This window comes from Dermacentor andersoni, chromosome 5, assembly GCF_023375885.2.
Source record: "Dermacentor andersoni chromosome 5, qqDerAnde1_hic_scaffold, whole genome shotgun sequence".
Lineage (NCBI taxonomy): Eukaryota > Metazoa > Arthropoda > Arachnida > Ixodida > Ixodidae > Dermacentor > Dermacentor andersoni.
Genome location: NC_092818.1, coordinates 25,253,248 through 25,273,756, shown reverse-complemented (window position 1 = coordinate 25,273,756; position 20,509 = coordinate 25,253,248). Strand labels below are relative to the sequence as shown.

Below are 20,509 nucleotides of genomic sequence, written 5' to 3'. Positions count from 1 at the left end.
TAACTCTGCCCTGGTTCGATACCCATCATCCCCAGTAACTCTTAACTACCCGACAATAAACTCGACACAGGCACCACCATGTTCCGCACCGTTTTTTTCGCATTGCCAAGCGTTCCTTGAAACTTGCTCTTTTCAACTTTGCTCAAATCGTTGATGGTCCCACACGCGTTGTCGGCAGTTCTGCAAACCTTCTTGACCTAATTCTGACCAATAACCCTGACATGGTAGGCACGATAACTTTCAGGCCTGGACTGAGCGATCACTCTTTACTGCAATTTGATGTAAGCTTCATTACATACCCAGCTACCAAAAACGAAAGGATAGATTTGACTACAACAAGGCAGACATTGAAAGGATCAATTATGAACTTTCGCTTTTTATTAATAACTACCTTCATGGTTTTGAATATCGTTCTGTCCAGGAGAACTGGGACCTGTTTGCAAACCTAATTTTAAATCTTACAAAAGCCTGCATTACCCCCAAAATAACACCAACAAATACAAACGCAACATCGTTTAACTAGTATTTAAATCGACTTTCTAACGGGAAAAAGCTCTTATTGCGGACCGCCAAATTGCTGCAAAATAAGGAGCGTCGCCATGCATACACTATCGCGTCTAACATCTACACTCAAGCTGTCGTTTCTGCGAAATCTTACTTCATGAAAGACACACTCCCTTCCATGCTTATCAGTAATCCTCGGCAATTTTGGAACATCGTAACTAATACCCACAGCGACAACGAAATCTCTTTAGTTGACCAGAATGGTTTTACGTGTACCTAGTAAAGAGTGCGCGTATATTTTGAATCACGGGTTTAGTCTCAGTTTCTCATGCACAAGCAATATTTCATTACCATCATATCCTTTCTCCCATTTCGTCGGTATGCAGCCAATAGTAACAGATGTGGCCAGAACTGTAAAGCTCATTGACACACTGAAACCCTCATTTTCCTCTTGTGTTCACTGTATAAATGCAAGATACTTCAAAGAAACAAAGATGTATTCCTCCATTTTACTTATTAAAATATTTTAACAATAATTAAATTCTGGTATTCTTTCCTAGCATTGGAAGCAGGTGAAGGGGATTCTACTTTATAAGTCAGGTATTAAGCAATCACCCCTTAATTATCGCCGCATTTGTCTTACCAGCATACCTTGCAAAATTCTTGAACTTGTCATCTACTCACACCTTGCTAGCTTCGTTGACTCGAACTCTTTCTTTAATTCGGCACAGCATGGTTTTAGGAAGTCGTAGTCTTGTGAGTCTAAGTTGCTGAGATTTACTCACTCCATGGTAACTCTTACCGGCAATCGTTCTTTAGCTGATTGCGTCTGCCTAGATTTCTCTAGAAGAGAGGTGGTTAACCGAGGGTCCCGATTTTTATTAGTCATATCATAAGAAGCCAACAAACAATGACACCAAGGACAACATAGGGGAAATTACTTGTGCTTAATAAATGAAATAAAGAAACGATAAATTAATGGAAATTAAAGTGGATGAAAAAACAAGTTGCCGCCGGTGGGAACCGAACCCACAACCTTCGCATTTCGCGTGCGATGCTCTACCAATTGAGCTACCGCGGCGCTGTTTCCCCATCCACTTTCTTGGGTATTTATGTGTACTAATAGAACCATGGGAGTGTTATGGCGCGTTCACACTGAGGCATTCGGCGTCTGGAGCGGCGCCCAATTCGGCTGAACCCAGTTCGGCGGCGGCGAGATCCGCCGGAACAGCCCCTTCAGCCCCTTCCGCGCCTTCTGCGGCAGCTGCCGCCGGATTGCCTCGCCGCGAACCAATCGGAGCGCGTCTCAGCAATTCGAAAGATGGCGGCCAAGCCTAACGCTCTCGTCATATCGCAGTCTTCGAACGCGTCGCGACATCGGAAATGCTCATCGAATTGGTGCGTAACCGCCCCGTCTTTTTCGACAAGTACCACGCGAAGCACAAGGTATAAGCGACCTGACAAGGTGGCGTGACCAAGCTACGCGCGCCCTTGCAAAGCAGGACGAACCCAGCAACGCCGGTGGCGTCGTCTCTTCGGCGAATGCTTCTGCGCGTCACGCATCGCCAGAAAGGTGCTCGCCAAACAGGGCTAGCAGTACTGCCTCTTCTTGCTCAGGGTTCATCATTGCTTCTTCAAGCAATGGTGGAGACGCTAAAATTAACACACGAACTCGACGCGAACGGAGACGACTGCGTAATTTCGAGCTGCGCGAACATCCGGGATATCCCGCGCTTGGTTGGAGGTTAGCACTTTGCACTTTATGGGGCAGATGGCGCTGTATCTCGCTCCGGCGGCGCGGTGCGCTAGCAATGTGAACGTCACGATTTTCGGCGGCAGGAGAATTCCATTCTCTGTAGACGCCGGATTCCTCAGTGTGAACGGGCCATTAGCCAGCGCCACGACTCACAGACCTTGGCGGCGGACGTGGTACGTCCTTTTTGCCTCAGGCGTCACGAGAACGTGATCTTTTCGGGTGAAGGCAACTGGTTAATAAACCCACACATGCTACCTGAAGGCATCAATGTTGCCAGATTCGAGACCCTCGTTATGTAATAAACGAGAAGAGAGGTGGTTAACCGAGGGTCCCGATTTTTATTAGTCATATCATAAGAAGCCAACAAACACTGACACCAAGGACAACATAGGGGGAATTACTTGTGCTTAATAAATGAAATAAAGAAACGATAAATTAATGGAAATTAAAGTGGATGAAAAAACAACTTGCCGCCGGTGGGAACCGAACCCACAACCTTCGCATTTCTCTAAAACATTTGACAAAATTAATCATTGCCTTCTACTTCTTAAACTTCGTGCTTCAACTTTTCTTTCTTGTCAATTTTCGGGATATTTTTGTAAAACATTTCAGGCCCTAAATAAAGATTATGCTTCCTAGAGTCACTAGTGTTTAATTTGTTCTGTCAATGTAGCGACTTTTATTCAAATCGGTGCAGCTATTGTCTCATAAAAGCACTCCTACATGTGACACGTATTTGAGTAGGCAGTATCGGAGTTGGTTGCAATACTAAAACTTCCTCTTGAAAGCGTTTCACAGTAGTATGAAGACGCGCACGACTGCTGGACCTTTGTGTCGTCTATTTCGGACCACAGTATCACTGAACTTTCATGTTTTTCACGAGTTCCAGTGTTTGTGTAAGTCAAAAGCTATAGCTACAGGCCTCCTTCCCTCAATATGGAGAACCAGTCTCAAGAAGACTGTCGAGATAACGCCTGAACTTTGCTGCCGAGGTGAGACGAAGGTTAAGCGAAAGTCTACAAACACCATTCACTTCCTGTCGAGTGGCAAAACAGGTTAGAAAAGAGGCGGCTGCATGTTTGATCTGAAGTGAGACATCCTGCGCTACCGTGACGGGCGACGACGGTTTCTGCGAAATTTGAAGTCTGCGGGAGACCTCGACAGAAACCGCTTCTGCTGCGATCAACTACACCGGCCTGCGCTTTTGCTCTCCTGTAAAGCGTACTTTGTTGCAATTAGGATAACAACGTGGCTTAGCGCACTTTACGAGAGCGAGAGAGCTTGAGGCGCCGCAAGGCTGGAAAGAGCTGGTCATATTGCGAGCTCAAAGCACTGCTACCGGCTGGCTAGTTGCTTCTTTAGCTATAAAGTCGCAAATGTTGTTCTTGCAATTGATAAACATCCATGCAGGCGCGTTTTTACGGTGAATGTGTGGTATCGAGTCATTTACCGCGTAGATGCGCGAATGATGGCCGAGTGAGCACCTAATGGGAAAATGAAAGAGCGTGAAATGCAGTCAGAGACAGAGGGAGGTGGACTCGCATTTGTCGGCACGAAACAAACTAGCGCACTTTTTCGTTGTTGTCTCCTGCAAGCCGCCAAGACTGCAGGGGATCAATGTTCGATAAGCACTGGCTGCACCGTCGCCGGAACAACAACGTCTGGGCGTCTCACTTCTTTCTTCATTTTTTTTCTTTTCCTTTTTTCGACGTCCATGGCGCACATCACGCAAGGCACCGTTCACGCGGGATCGATGGGCTACTATAGCGACGCAGAGGTCGTCCGCGCCCGTTTGCAATCATCCTTCGCAGCGTATGCAAACACCTAGCTGCCAGCTCGTAGCTTCTCTCGCACAGGGCAGACGCTGCGTATTATGTGATCGCGTCGTCGAACGGAAGTATTCCCGTGGTCTCGCGTGCCGGTGGTACACTTTACGTGAACTGGGCGCGGAGACGGTTTGGCGCGCTCGCGTTACGACGAGTGGTACGTGACCAATGAGGCTCGAGACACTCGGTGTGACGTCACCAGCGGGCCCGCGTCGATACCGAGCCCAGCTTATTTCTGCGACCGGTGCCGCTCGGGAATCAATGGGCGCTGAGAAGCGACGGCTACCATACGCAGCTGGCGCCGACAGACTCCACTTTGCATTGGCGTCCCTCGCCGACGGAGCCGAAGTCGCACGAATCCAAGCCAGCGCCACGGTTCGTACAAGTTCAAAGACCTCTTGTCCGCCAGAGAAGCGACGCTTATTTTGCCTTTGAAAATTAGCAATATCTAAGATGCTTTCAGAGCGATGCAAACGCGTGTAGTTCAAGGTAAAAGAGAGGGAGAAATAAAAGTTATATGTTGGTTTCCAATATCGGTCACGGACGAAAACGCGGTCCTAGTCTGGCGCATTATATCAGCGACTGATGGTGCCATAACGTTTCGGCATAATGCGTATTTTGCAGGCGTTTCTATTTTTTTTTTCTTCGTCTTTCCAACAAACGTGAGCTCTTAGCCAACGATATGCGTTGTTGTGTCTTCGTACTTTTCTTTTTTCTCTATATTGTGAAAAGCGGCGCAGTGTTTCATAAAAACGCGGCTAAAAGCTTTAATAAAGTTCGGTGACAACGCTCCCGTTAGTCTATTGCGTAAGCGTAGAAACCCCGAGCTTAAGATTGATGGAATGCATTAGAAGTGCCGCGCAATTTCGCCTGCCAAGCAGCGCGTCTCCGGAAGTCGGCGCTCGAGATAGTCCGAAAGAATCTCGGGAAGTTCGAGAACCTGTGCAGAGATGCGCCACCCGGCACGAACTGTTGCCGGAATCTTCGTTTCCGGCTGGATTAGCAGCTACGCCAACGTCTTCGCGTGCCAGCAAGCCCGTCGTGGATCTTCCGTGTCACCGGTGTAGGAGAATTTCGTTGAGCGTGAAGGAAGCGACTCAGCTTCAAGACGGCTCCCCCGACACCGCCCTTTTCAAACCCTACAGCCCGTAGTACTCCACACGTGCAAGCCAAGCGCATCGATGACCGGTGCGGGAGCGCAGGAAATGCGCGTTCGCCCCGACGCGGCCGCATTCCTCGCAACTGTCGCGCATACCTTGTCCTCTGCGTGCCACGAGAAACTTCCGAGCCGTCGAGTCCGTGGCTCGGTATCTTGGTAGTATGCGATGCGAAGCCGTGCTGCGTCTCAGCAAATCCGCGCATTGCAAAGAAAGCTACGGCTTGCGTCAGGGAAACAGTGCAGCACGATGAATAGTTGCAATAGTTGGTATTTCAGTATTATAAAAAGAAAACTCTGATTATTGGAATAATTAAGCGCTTGTTTGTGCCAGCTTCTTCGTGTCTCATCGTTCCTGCGCTATGGTTTTCTTTTTCATCAGTCCATCGTTGAACGACGGCTCATTGGCGGTTATTTCGCGTCAGATGCTTGAGCTGCAAGCGACAATATTGCGGAATCAGAAAAAAAATCGCCGGAAACGCACCTATGTCGGGAAACAAAGGAATTTCTGGAGGCTTTCTTGAGAATAAAAATGCTTGTACCCGAGTGCACTGCCGGTAGTGCTAACACGGAGAGGGAACAGAAACTAGTAGGATCCCACTTCATTTGCGACTTGTAGAGCACTGAGCACATTAGCGATTGGGATGACGCGTCACTATTCAAAGTTACGAATTGGTGCTGCTTGGTTTAGGGTATCAAAAAGGAAATGGTGCATGAAGACGGGACAAAAGAAAAATCATGAATCATGGGTGCCGGGGGTGGGGGGGGGGGGGGGTCTCACCTGTATTTTTGTCGTCGTCGTCGTTGTTGTTGTCTTTGCAGTTCACTGCCTATAGTGTTTAAAATTCTTTCGACTCCAGAGTCAGCTGACATTTGCGCTTTTTGCTCTATTGTTGCTCTTTTATTTTTCTCGTCTCCATGCCATTCGCAGCTCGCATCTAAGATGCAGTCACTCAGAAACGGGAAGGAGAAAGAGAAGCCTCACTATTCGCCGCCTCTAATCTCCTGGTTCGCGACGCAAACTGAACGGAATTAGTACTGGTTAACGCTGTTATCATTAGGAAAGCAAAAGGGAGAGGCCGTAACCAGTGTGACTGTCTGGATTCTAGTGGACACCTGTCAAGCTGCGGAAGAGGTAGAAGTGTAAACAAGAAAGATGGAGGGACGGAGCGACGGGACAAGAAAGCTACGATAAAAAAAGGAGCGCGACAACAACAGAATATAAGTTGAACTCGCGAGAAATAGGAGGTGGAACACCGAGGACTTTAATAAGCAACGATTACTCGTAATGTGTGGGCTCGAGACTGACAAGTTGAAGTCGCCTTCCATTCGAACATTCAAACTAGGTTAACATTTTTCATGCGGGGTACTTTTGTTTAGCCTCTAGGGCTCCTTGAATTAACTTCGGTGCTCCATTTCTCTTCCTCAATGGATACAGAACACATAGGAGCATTTTGAATTTATAGAAATAGCCATAAATGAACGGTCACGGGAAAATTAGCGGGCCACAATAGGCAAGCCCTCCTCCCCGATCCTTTAGCCCAGGAAAGCAGCTATTTATTTCTCGTTTCTGATTGGTCGACGATGCCCGTAGCCTTCGCTGTACTGCTCGGATTTAGCGACGGGGTGTGAGGTAGACAGGCTTTCCTGGCGTCCACCGGGCCCGCGTTGTACTCGCCGGATCGATTGTAGACAGGGTGCCTCGCATTCTTAGCCACCGAAGGGTTTCCTTACCGGGAAAGTCGTCTCGGCGTGCCTTTCCCCGAACAGGTTTTCCTGCCTTCTGTAACCCCCACGCCTTCAACCCCTTTGAGGAGTCTTTTCCAGCGTCCCATGCAGGCACGGCTTCAATCTTTCTTTTTTTCTCTTCGAACTACCTTGAGCGAGCCACCCCAGCAAGGAACGTTTATCTTCAGTCGTAGCCGACCTGCCGGCGATGGTGTCTGTCTAGGGCAGTCGGGTCCGCTTGTTCGCTTCCTAATATCGCTGTTCGAATCGGCTATGTATAGTGCTTCTGCAGCTTTATCGATCTAAAAAGCGATGCCCATATACTACGATTCCTCTTACCCGTGGTAAACAACATTTTAGAGCGAAGTCTTCTTTGATTGCTCGCTTCACTTTGCCCATAGACGACTGTCCAGTCTAGTAAACGGGACCGATCTCCGAGGCAGTGCAACTGACGGCATTCCCTTTGTGGGCCAATCCTGATGCACGGTGTCTTCTCCGCACTCGTTCAATGCTGTTTGTAACGCTGGCTGATCTTGGAGGCAATGCATCTTTTCGTTAGGAACAGGAGTTTATTTACAGAAATGCGGAGAGGTCAGTGCAGCGCTCACAGTACCAAACGCCTCATAACGCTAAACGACAGTTTTGGTGTCCTAATCTGCGTCCCAGTGACGGCATTTTCAGGGTAACAGAAGCCAATCTCGATGGCCATGCTTTCGCTCACTGAATTCGCCGGAACAATTGCAGAGCCGAAAACACGTCATAGACACCATGTTTTGGACATCACTTATAGAGTCGCTGTAAATGACCTCAGCAGCATATCTCAGCTGCTCTACCGAGAAGCATATGATTGACTATAAAGACCATTTTCCAATGCTTTCTACTCATTTTATTTTAAAGACTATTTAATGTTTTAGCTTTTGTACTCAGTGCGTTTATCACCCGCCGCTGTATATTTTAAAATGAAATTTGAAGTACCAGCCCCGCCCAGCTCCTTTCCTTTCAGTGGAATGATCCCGGGGAGCGCATACTGTAGACTTCGATGCGCGCAAGTGTGAATTCTCGAGAACGATGACCACAGATCTTGAAGTTGAATTTGCAGAAGGTTACTTTCCTTGATGTGACAGGCTGTTTCGTAAACGGACGAAGATTACTAGTAACACTTTTATTTACGTTTTCTTTTTGCCGCAGCCTCTACGTGGTCAGCCAGTAGCCTACTGACCATGTAGAGTTCGCCGCAGGGTACTGGACAAGAGGTGATGCATCACTTCAGAGAGCGTCTTAAAGAAGAGGAACGGCGCAGGGTTCGTGAGTTGTTCCCAACACACTATGTACACGCGTTGAGTGCTAGTGCGGGCGCTAGGAAAAGCAACAGAGAGGTGGGGGCAGTATGAATAATTTACTCTCTCTAAAGTGCCCACTCAACCAAATAAATGTCGCGGATCAATTGTGTGTCTCGTTTAGATGCAAGTTCTCGGCTGGAAGTTACCATAAGCACATTATCGTCACCATCAGCGTTTGTCATGTCCACTGGAGGAGCAAGGCCTGTTCCAGCAATTTCTAATTACCCCCTGTCTTGTGTCAGCTCATTCGATTTTATGCCTGCCAAATTTCCTAATTTTATCACACCATCTGATTGTCTACCGTCCTTACTGCCTTCCCTTATCTTAGTACCCAATATGTAACTCTAATATACCTCTGGTTATCTACTCTACGCTTTACGTGGCTTGTCACAACTCTATTTTCTTTTCTTCTTGTAGGAAAGCCTTGCTCAGGATCTCGTATCTAAATTCATAGTAACAAAGAACTGGCTTTTCTGTGCAAGCCCCACATCAATCTTCATGATACTTGTTGCAATTGGGAGTAAACGTTAAACGCACCAGCTGTAGACAGTAGACGTTTTACCTAAACAATCATTATATTTACAAAAATTCTAGAAAATTGCAAAATTAAAAAAAGCTTTAACGATCAAGTTGACGAGTTTCGAACTCAGCAATAAGAAAAACGATATCTAAATGATCGAAACGCCACCTATATATACACTTAAAGTGCATAAAACCGATGCTTTATACACCGTTTTGAGATATATAGCTGATTTTTCAGATGGGCTTTTCGAAACCCCTCCTAAGCATATTAATACTTTTACGTAAACTGTAAACATATGTATTGCATCTGTCCGTTACGGATGTTCCAGCAGGTGCATTTTGCCGAACAGTGATAAGCGTGCTTTATGCATAGTTACGGATTTGTAAACTCGGTGCTTATGTTTTTCTCGAATTTATCGATTTTAGGCAATTTCGTTAAAATTTCGAGGCCATAAGTACGTCTTCTATATTCCGCAGAATTTAGCTTTCTCCCTCAAATGCAACAACTATAATTCAAGTTCGTTCTTCGGTTGTCTAGTGAAAATATTTTTTTGTTTAGATGTACTTGAACAGAAAAATTGGAGTTGATCCATAGATTCTTTTTAAAGAAGCACATCCAGCACAGTCACAGCGTAAGCTTCAGGAGCTCCATTTTTGGTAGCACGCACTACAGGGTTTTTGCGGCGAAGTCTCTTGCGGCATCGACGGTGAGCGACGGCTTGTGATTCCCTCTGCATTGCGGTCTGCTGAATGTATAGCTGCGCGCGTTCTACGATTAGCTTCTTCAGCAGCGGTTCGTAGCTTGCGAGGACACGCCATCAAGTGTACCGAAGTGTAAGCACAGGTTCCGAGGCTACGCGGTGCACATATCACACCCCTCGACCACGATACGGTGATGTTGATGAAGATGATAATGATGATGATTTATTGGCATCCCCTTTGACACGGGGCGGTGAAAAATAGTCACCTAGCCTGCTTGAGTTAACCAATGCAACTGTGTAATACAACGCAAATGCAATGCAAAGTTTTCATGTATCGACGCTACACGGTGCGCATGTCACATCGCGTGACATCTAGTGCTAGATCCGTGCGATGAACAGAGCCTTATAGAAGTTAACAACGAGAATAAGTGTCATGGACAAGTAACGTTCCAATGCGGAAATAGGCAGTCATGTATCGATTACGCCTCAGTCTCAGAAATGGTATACAAACGACTACACCAAATGATGATAGATGAACACGGAAAAGGTAGCCTGGGTAGCGATCATAAACGTTTAACTTTTAAATTTGGGAAGGATACTAACGCAAAACACAAACCAATAGCATCAGGATTTCTAAACATGAATGAAAAGCAAGTAAAAGAGATAGCAAAAAACATCGAAAACGGAGGCGTTTCCTACAACAGTCTGGGAATATTGTTACGCTGCTTTTAGGCAAGGCTGCGCACCCAAGAGGGAGCCGTAGAGAAAGTGGTAGACTGTCTCCTTGGGCTGTGACCATTGTACCAGCCTGCACGATTACCACTAACTTTTTCCCATGGACCCGTTGAAATCCCCATGCAGTTAATGAAAAACCTCCGTCCGAAGAGCAAGACACTGCAGACTAATCTCATTGAACAAGTGAATAAAACGAAGATTATTTCAATTGGATGTCGTGAAAACAAGATAAACTTCACCTAAAAAGGCAAAGGTGATAAGGATAGGACGTGCTCGTAGAGGCCAGTTACAGTAACGTCGGTGCTATATAGAATGGCAATGCTAAGCCATAAAATTATAACTGGCAATATGGGCGGAAACAAATAGGTACTGGGGGAACTAGAGATTGGGTTCAGACCAGGGGGACGATTAGAAGATAATATTTTTACTCTAACTGAGCGCATAGAGGTCTCAGTAGCTCAGAAGAGACCTTTATGGACAGCATTTATAGAGATTAAGGAAGCCTGCGCCAACGTAGACAGTGGGTTGTTATGGGAAATTCTCAAGCACGAAGGCAGAGAGGACGATTTCTTGGAGCTACTGAGGGATATATATATAGACAACCGAGTAAAAATTGTTTGGGAAGGCCGAATGAAGTGGTGGAAATTCACCAAGGACTGAAGCAAGGACGCCCTCTGTCTCCATTATTCTTCACGCTTTATGTTAAATGCATAGAAAGACGACTGGAAAACAGTGAATTAAAGTATGAGTTATCATGCACGCGTCATGGACAAATGGTGCAACAGAAGGTCCCCGCACAGATGTATGCGGACGACATAGTGCTACTAGCGGACAATGAAAGAGATTTGCACACACTGGTCAAAATGTGTGGCAACGCAGTGACAAATCTAGGCCTTAAATTTAGCACATGCACATAAGGAATTATGATCTTTAATCAAGAGACGAATAACTACGCGGCTTCAGTTCAACAGCAAGTCATACCCATACTAAAGCAATATAAGTACCTCGGCGTATACATAAACGAAGGAAAGACTTACTCAAGCAACCACTAAGATAATCTGAAATTAAAGGGGAAGCGGGACGCAGCAACAATGAAACATAGAACATTTTTGGGCTACAATACATATGAGGTGGTGGGTGGAATCTGGAAAGGAGTCATGGTGTCAGCGCCAACTTTCGAAAATGCAATTCTGTGCCTAAAATCGGATATATTGTCGGGGTTGGAATTTAACCAAAGATTCATGGGCCGGTTGACTTTGAGAGCCCGCGGCGAAACCACAAATGAGGCAGTGTAGGGGGACATGGGTTGGGCCTACTTTGAAGTCCGAGAAGCGCAGAGCAAAATTAGTTCTCAAGAAAGACTCGGGAATATGGATCAAAATAAATGGGCTGCTAAAGCGCGCAAGTATATCTGTGCCTGAAATGCGCGGACACAGAATCGAGGAAGACGTCAGGAAAGTTGGAAACTAAGTACAGGGTAGTTGAAAGTGTAGATAAACAACCAGGAGTAACCAGAAAGTGAGAGAAACAGAGACAGAGAATTGGATGCAAAGAATTGAAACGACGAAGACCATGGAGATTTACAAGAATGACAAAAAGGAAATCAGAAGGGAAAATCTGCACGATAACCCGAAGGGAAGTGCCTAATTGCTATTCGTGCTCGGGCTTGTTGCCTATGGACAAAAACATACCGGAGCAAATGTTCGGAACTAGATGAGGCATGTGTATGCTGTAGCAATAAGCCGGAGAACACTCAGCACATACTCATGGAATGCGAATGAGGTTTACCCAATGAGACCAGTATTTCAGAAGCCCTTGGATTTGAAGTAGACGGAATTATCAACCGGTCAGCAGTCGAGATAAGCAATAGACATTTAGAGTATTGGTTAAAAAGAAAAGCAGGGAAGAGACTGATACGAATGGATCCGGCCATTACACGCGTGGAAGCGGTACAGGGTAGATAGAGAAGATTAAAGAGATGTATAGAAGAATGGTAGAAGGAAAAGAATTGATAGCATACCTGAGTAACTCAGGCTAGGTGACGGTTTGTGCCCGCCCCGTTTCAAAGGGGGTTCCAATAAATCGTCATCATCATCGTCATCGTCGTGAGGAGTGGCACGTTTGGATGCTGATGAAGATGATTTATTAGCATTCCCTTTGAAACAGGGCGGTGACAGCCGCCTAGCCTGCTTGATCTAATCAGGTATGCTATACATGTTTATCATCCTGGCATTGATATGCATCCCTTTAACCTTCTTTTTCTTCCTCAAGACCATTCATTTCTTGGCCAATCCCACAAAGTGGCTCGCAGGCCTATAAATGATAGGAAACCCGAACAACCTTGTACCGCTACCTATGCAACCGCAACATGGCGTGCGACCCGGTGTAATATTATACAAATGCAATGAAAAGTGCACACGTATCGACGCTGCGCTGCACGCATTTCACCTCGCGTGACAAGTGGCACGATACGATGCTAATTGTGATGATGATGGTAGTTTATTAGCATCCAATCATTTTTTTGGCCAATCTCCCATGATGGGTGATAGCTGCGGCGGACACTGGTGTAGGCGACGAACATTACCAACCGAAACGACTATTGGAATGAGCCCATTATAGCTTACGCTGTAAAATGTATTTGTAGTTACTACCTAGTTGTCACATCGTTCACTACCTTAAAATAACTGCAGCTTGTAACGGTAGAATTAGTAACATTACTGACTAGTCACTGTTACTAAATTGTCACAGTTAGCAACACCAGATACAATGTCTCTAGCCTATAACACCTATAGCCACCACTCTGTCATATTCCAGAGTACATCCAATAAATACTTTATGAGCTAGACACTGGGTTCGTTACGATTTAGTAACTGAGAACCACTAGCCACAAGGAATGCCCTGCTTAGTCAGTATTGTTACTAACTGCAGTTACACCAAGGTACTGAATGCTGTAACAACTGTCTAGCGACTATAAATACGTTTTTCAGAGTGGAAGTAATGCTTCCCGGCCGCCGCCATTTGATTTCTTATCGACGCTTTTAGCTTCACAGCTACAAGTAGTATATATATATATATATATATGTTGTTACACACGAGGTGTTTAATGCAGAACCAGATGAATCTGGTTGACAGGCGCGGTTGTTGAAGAGCGGTCTCGCGGCAGCTTGGCTAACGTCGTTCTTCTCTTTCTTTCCTCTGGTTGTCTGCGCGGCAGGCGTGGTTCATGACAGCTTGTGACATTTCCCCGCTGGCAGACGAAGCCCGCCGGGCGAGTCAGTCATCTCGTGGGTTGTAACGCCTCAGACGCGCGACGTGTGTCACTTCAGCCTTGGCCGAGCGTCGTCCACTGCTCGTGAGACGCGCAGTGCGGTAGTTTACTTCGCTGAGGCGCTCCAGAATAACGTAAGGGCCGACGTAGTGGGCGAGAAACTTTTGGCATAAGCCACGCTTACGCAACGGCGTCCAGAGCCACACAAGGTCACCAGGATCGAAGTAAACGTGGCGGTGACGCCCGTCATAGCGTATCTTGGACCGGTCCTGCGATGCTAGGGTGCGTAGCCTAGCGAGGCGTCGCGCTTCTTCTGCTCGACATAGGATCTCATCAATTGATTCGTTGTCATGAGCGAAGTAGGGAAATATGGTGTCGAGGGTGTAGCGCGGCGGTCGAGCATAAAGAAGGAAAAATGGTGAGTAACCAGTGGTCTCGTGTGTCGCGGTATTGAAGGCATAGGTAATGAAAGGCAAGATACTGTCCCAATTCTTGTGTGCTGAATCGACGTACATGGACAGCATGTTGGCAAGCGTTCTGTTTGTGCGCTCGACCAGACCATTAGTTTGTGGATGGTAGGGCGTAGAATGGCGGAAGCTACATGAACACAGACGAAGGGTTTCTTCAACCACGTCCGCGGTAAACTGTCGCCCACGATCGCTGATTACTATGCGAGGAGGTCCATGTTGGAGTATAACGTTAGCCAGCAAGAAGACAGAAACTTCTGTAGCTGTGGCCGATGGCAATGCGGCGGTCTCACAATAGCGGGTAAGGTGATCTACGCAAACGATAACCCAACGATTACCCTTGGAGGATCGCGGGAAAGGGCCCAGAAGATCTATACCAACTTGCTCAAAGGGGACGCTAGAAGGGGGAACTGGTTGAAGCAGGCCATGTGGCGCTTATGGCGGACGCTTGTAGCGCTGGCATTGAGAGCAGCTGGCGACGTAGCGTTCGATATCTTTCCGCATCTTAGGCCAGTAAAAACGTTCTTGAGCCCGGTAGAGTGTACGTGTGGAACCAAGATGACCGGAAGTTGGGTCATCGTGCATGGCGTGTAATACTTGGTGGCGAAGGTTCTTGGGGACAACTAAAAGGTAGCGTGCACCGGTGGTCGAGTAGCTTTTCTCATACAGCGCGCCTCCATCACGTAGGCGAAAGGGACTGCCTGCAGGTGACTCCTGTGCTGCCGCGAAGAGCGGTTGTAAGCTCTCGTCCTTGTGCTGCTCGGATATGACGGTACCCATATCCGGAAATTCCGGGGACACAAAAGCGATGTATTCATCAAAATTGTCCGCATCACATTCAGTTGTTTGAAGTGGCATCCGAGAGAGACAATTAGCGTCAGCATGCCGCCGGCCACTTTTGTAGCAAATAACGAAATCGTATTCCTGTAGACGGAGGGCCCAGTGCGCTAGTCGTCTTGAGGGATCCCGCAGATTCACAAGCCAGCATAGCGAATGATGATCTGTTATCACAGTGAAGGGGCGCCCATAGAGATACGAACGAAACCGTTGCACGGCGAAGATGACCGCCAGACACTCTTGTTCGGTGACTGTGTAGTTGCGCTCAGAGCGGCTCAAGGACCGGCTAGCGTAAGAGATCACGTGCTCACTGTCGCCGACACGCTGAACTAGCACAGCACCGATGCCTACGCCGCTGGCATCGGTGTGAATCTCACTTGGTGATGAAGGATCAAAGTGGCGAAGAATTGGTTGGGATGTCAACAGGAACTTGAGCTGGCGAAACGATGAGTCGCAATCTGCAGTCCACTCAAAGGGAACGAACGCTATTTGGAGAAGGCGTGTAAGGGGATGAGCCATGTCAGCAAACCGGGGAATGAATCGGCGAAAATAGGAGCACAAGCCCAAGAAACTTCTTAACTGCTTGACAGAGTTGGGTACTCTAAATGCTTCTACGGCCGCAGTCTTTTGTGGATCTGGTCGGATGCCTTCTTTAGCGACCAGATGGCCAAGCACAAGAGTTTGTCGTTCCCCAAAACGGCATTTTTTTTAATTGAGCACAAGACCCGCTGTCTCCAAGCAGTTCAAGACCAAATCCAAACGTTTGTTGTGCTCACTGAACGTTCGCCCGAAGATCACAACGTCGTCAAAGTAGCACATGCAAACTTCCCATTTTAAGCCGCGTAATATCGTGTCCATGAACCTTTCGAACGTTGCGGGCGCGTTACACAACCCGAAAGGCATCACGTTAAACTCGAATAGTCCGTCGGGTGTTACAAATGCTGTCTTTTCTCTGTCGTCCTTGTGTATAGGAATTTGCCAGTAACCTGACCGTAAATCGATTGAGGAAGAGTAAGATGCCGCAAAGAGACAGTCGATGGCGTCGTCAATTCGTGGGAGCGGATATACATCTTTCTTAGTAACGGCGTTTAGGCGACGGTAATCAACACAGAACCGCCACGTGCCGTCTTTCTCCTTCACCAATATCACGGGGGCTGCCCAAGGACTAGATGATTCTCGAATGACGCCTTTGCATAGCATTTCTTGGACCTGATCGTTGATTATCTTGCGTTCTGACGGGGATACACGATAGGGTTTTTGTCGGATTGGCTGGGCGGCTCCTGTGTTGATGCGGTGACGAGTTCTGGACGCAGGAATTGATGGCGGGCCATCGTGCTGCGCAAAGTCGAATACCGAGGTATGTTTCGTAAGCAGGGCCATCAAAACTCGACGCTCGTGATCAGTGAGTGACTTATCAATCATGGAAAGTATCTTCGAGCTCCCGGGGATCGAGACACTGGTTGATCCTCCATCGGGGAGCTCTGTAAGTACTGCCACCGATACGGGCGAGTCTTCCTGTAACGTGGCAATCTTTAGGCCTTGAGGTAGCACTGCCGCTTCAGTGGAACAGTTTAGCGCCCACAGCCCCGCGCATCCATTGGTCACTGAGACCACGCAGTGCGGAACTAACACGTTTTTCTTGAGGCAGTTCCGATGTACAGGTTCCACTGCAGCATCGAACGAGATAGGAGTCGGGAGATGAACAGGCGACGGCAACACGCATCGCGGATAAGGCGGGCACAACTGTATCCTCAGACACGCACAACACACTCTCCGGGCAAGCTTCACCTTCAAAGAGCACAGGTGAAACACTGGTGTCGACACTGAGTTCTCCCGTCCGGCAGTCAACATTCGCACCACACAATTGCAAAAAGTCAATCCCCAGAATCACGTCATGCGAGGAGCGAGGAAGAACAGTAAACTCTGCATTAAAAACTTTCCCACCCAAAGACACATCCACGTTACACACACCAATCGGGTATAATGCTTCACCACTGACTCCATGGAAGCTTGTGCACTGGTCCCAACGAAACATAACCTTGCGTCCCAGAAGGCCTTTAAACCCCACACTCATGACCGAGACAGTTGCTCCCGTGTCGACTAAAGCCATTGTAGAGACCCCATCAATCAGTACATGAACCTTATTCTTTAGCATGAAAATAGTTGGAGGCAGTTGAGTCGGCAGCACACATTTTTCGGCGACCTCACCTCCATCGGCCCCGCTGGCTAGTTTCCCGGCGGGGGCGACACGCAATGGCGCCGAGGCGATGGTGACGTGAATCGCGGCCGAGGGGATGGTGATCGGGAGGCTCGGAAGGCTGGTGGTGGCGTCAGAGTACGGTCGGAGGCAGGGGAGCGGTAGCGGTTCCGGGTTCTTTCTTCTCCAAAGTAGGTCTCCTGGGCGGTGCATCGGTCCTCTCGAAAGTGGCTTCCTGAAGTGGAGTCTTCTGGCCACTGAGTGCGCAGTGTACGACCGCTAGACCGCATAGTCGGCGCTGACGATCCATAGTTTGATGTTCGGCGTCGGCTACAGTACCTAGCTATATGGCCAGGCATGCCGCAGCAGTAACACACTGGCGAAGGGCGAACTTCAGAATGCGGATTGAAGTATTCTGCCGAAGACATCGGTTGAGGGTAACGAGGCTCTTCCCCTTGAAAGTCGTAGGTAGCGGCGAGTCTTCCTGGACGAAAGTTGCGTGGGCGGGGATCAAAACGTTGAGGGGGCGAATCATTGCGTGGTGGTTCGGTCGTAATGTAATGCGGTTCGTCTCTGGAGCCGTTAACATCCGCGACGTTCACCGAGTGGTTCCAAGTGGCCGAAGGGGGTTCCCAAAGAGTGTCTCGGAAAACGGAGGAGTTGAAACGTGGCGCCGCATAACGTGCCTGTTCGTCATGCCGCTGGAGCTCCTCGAGGACTATCTGGCGGATGGTGGATGAAAGGTCTGGGAGCGGAGGACTCGTGTCAACACTTGCTACAGTCCTTACATTGGCCAAACTTTGGTGTAATTCGGCGAGTCTTCAGCGCCTCGAACGTACGGCAGTGCCGTATCAGTTCTGATACAGTGTGCAAGTTCTCTTTACCAATGAGGAAGTTGTACACGTCTTCCGCTATTCCTTTTACCACGTGCCCCACTTTATCTTCCTCTGTCATTTGAGGGTTGACGGTTCGGCACAGCTTCAAAATTTCTTCGATAAAGGTAGTGCAAGTCTCGCCGGGTACCTGAGCTCTCTGGGCTAATGTGAGTTCCGCACGTTTCCTCTTTGCGTCCGAGTTGCCGAAACACTTTTTGATCTCCTCAACGAAGCGTGTCCATGTAGTTAGCATGTCCGCGTGGTTGTCATACCATACCAATGCCGTACCGGCCAAGAAGAAAACAACGTTCCTAAGCTGACTGGCAGCGTTCCAGTTATTGTATTGGCTTACCCTTTCGTAATGGGTTAGCCACTCATCCACATCTTCCTCTGCCTTCGCCGACAACGTGCGTGGCTCTCGGTAGTGCTGGATAGGGACTGGGCTCGCCGAGGCACTGCTGGTGAGGGTATTTTGCTCTGTGGCCATGATTGAGCGCGACGGCGAAAGTCCGGCGAGGCGACGGCTTCGGCGTAGCTCTTGTGCTGGTGGCTCCGTTGTAGGTCGTGGGAGTTACCCCGCACAGCTCCACCAAATGTTACACACGAGGTGTTTAATGCAGAACCAGATGAATCTGGTCGACAGGGGCGGTTGTTGAAGAGCGGTTGTTGTTGTTGTTGTTGTTGTAGCCTGCGATGCGTGTGGCTCCTACCCACGTTGGGGGATTGGCCAAGAAATGGGTGGATTATTCAAAATTATTATGTAGCATAAATTTCCTAATAGCTATTGAAATAGCATTGAATAGCGCTTAATTACCTGCTAAATAAAATCAGGAAGGTCATATTGAATGAGTAATAATTAATTTAAAAGTAAAAACAAAAAGAAAGGAATTTAGCAGGGCATTCGTTTAGATTCCGTAAGAAATGTTCGGACAGCGAAGCAAGCATCCCTGTGGCTGAATCCCAAAGTGGACGCTCCGAACGAAAGAATTGAAGGTTCTGTCAAGTCCAGGCCAATTCTTCGAAAAGGTATTTCCAACCATCTTTTTCTAACCGCAGTAAAGCGGCGACAAGATAGAAGAAAGTGGTGTATCGACTCTTCCTCATTACAAAAAGAGCAGAGGGGGGAGGGAACCAAACCCGACCTGTGTAAATAGAAATTCAGCGAGGGTACGCGGCAGCGTAACTTGGTGAGGCAGACCTCAAGCATCTTTGTGTCACAGGATTCGCTATGCCAGGGAAATGCCAGGTGCTTATACTCTGGAGAAGCAGTCAAATGTGGGTTTGATAAGGCTAATCTTATTGATCGCATCCGAAATCTTGCCGCCGTGATCTGTGCTGTCACTGGTAGAATAGGAAGAACAGGGCCGGATAGTGATGCATTTGCCAGTGAATCAGCAGTTTCATTAAAAAACAAACCTTTATGCCCTGGCACCCAAATCAAATGAACACATTGCACATGGGCTGGAACTAGTAAGTGGAATAGTTTTAGCATGGGTGACTCATTAGTAGCGGTAAGGCAAGAGCATACTGAAAGGGAATCAGTCAGAATGGCAGCCGTTGTAATAATTGGGTCTAATTTACGTAAAGCTGGGATTACTGCTAACAACTCGGCCAGAAAAATAGGCACAAAATCAGGCAACCTTAAAGAAAAAGACCAGTCGAGTGCAGGGCAAAATATTCCAATGCCAGCTTTTTCCTCGCACTGTGAGGCATCTGTTGCAATGATAACGTTTGTTTCTAGGCTGCTTAGGTGGTCTTGCAACATGGCGTTTAAGATGCCGTAAGGGAGTAGTTTCGCGTGGTTTGGGAAAATGTCATCGAACCTGATCTCTGGGTAATTTGAATGCGTATTATCATGAAGCACCTCGCGAATTTGCACATTTAGTGGTTCAAGTAATGTTTGCACAAATATAATCTGTGGTCTATGAAACCTGGGCCAATGAATAGGAAAAAATAATTCTGGATCAGAGAGGAAAATAATTTGAAGGCGGTTTAATGGGGATTCATATAGCCTTAGGAAAGTCTGAACTGTCAGAAGGCGAAATCGGCATATTATGGGTGGGATTCTTGCCTCCAGGTATAATACGGCATTCGAAACGTATTTTGGGAGGCCTAAGCACAGACGTAGCGCCTCTCGTTCCAACAAAACTAGCGGCCGAAGCTTGTATGCTGGATCACCGGAGAATAAAACGCATCCAAATTCTAACACCGGACGAACATACATCTTATATACCATCAAGAGGGATTTCCTTCGCATACCTGTTCTCCGGTTGCTCAACTTGCGCAAAATGCCATTGAACGAGCTCCTTTTGTTGCAATATATTCAATATGCGGCCGCCAGTTAAGAATTCCGTTGTAAATAACTCCAAGGTATTTTAGTGACTCTACTTGTGGGATATCTTCGAGATGATAGTTAAGCGATATGTATACTGGGTCTTTAACGGGAAACACAAGGATAGCACACTTATTAGCATTCAGGTTTAAGTGTAAGCTATCCAGCCAGCTTTCCAGTTCCCTTAGATACGACTGCAGTATTTCGTAAAGAGAGTATATGTCGCTAGCCATACCAAAAAAGGCAATGTCATCAGCATAAACGT

General features: G+C 47.5%; 1 protein-coding gene across 5 annotated transcripts in view; it reads left to right on the top strand.

Annotated features, from left to right (window-relative positions):
- Nucleotides 1-3,768: 3,768 nt before the first annotated feature.
- LOC126529972 (uncharacterized) overlaps nt 3,769-20,509 on the top strand; it is a 142,076-nt gene continuing 125,335 nt past the window's right edge. For 2 of the 5 annotated variants that reach the window (XM_072288155.1, XM_055070153.2), the window contains exon 1: nt 7,931-8,271. In XM_072288155.1, coding sequence (XP_072144256.1) covers nt 8,227-8,271 — 45 coding nt within the window. In that variant the 5' untranslated portion in view covers nt 7,931-8,226. Of the gene's footprint in view, nt 4,462-7,930; nt 8,272-20,509 lie in introns of those variants that run through there. The other 3 variants (XM_072288157.1, XM_072288156.1, XM_055070152.2) reach the window with 2 other exon arrangements.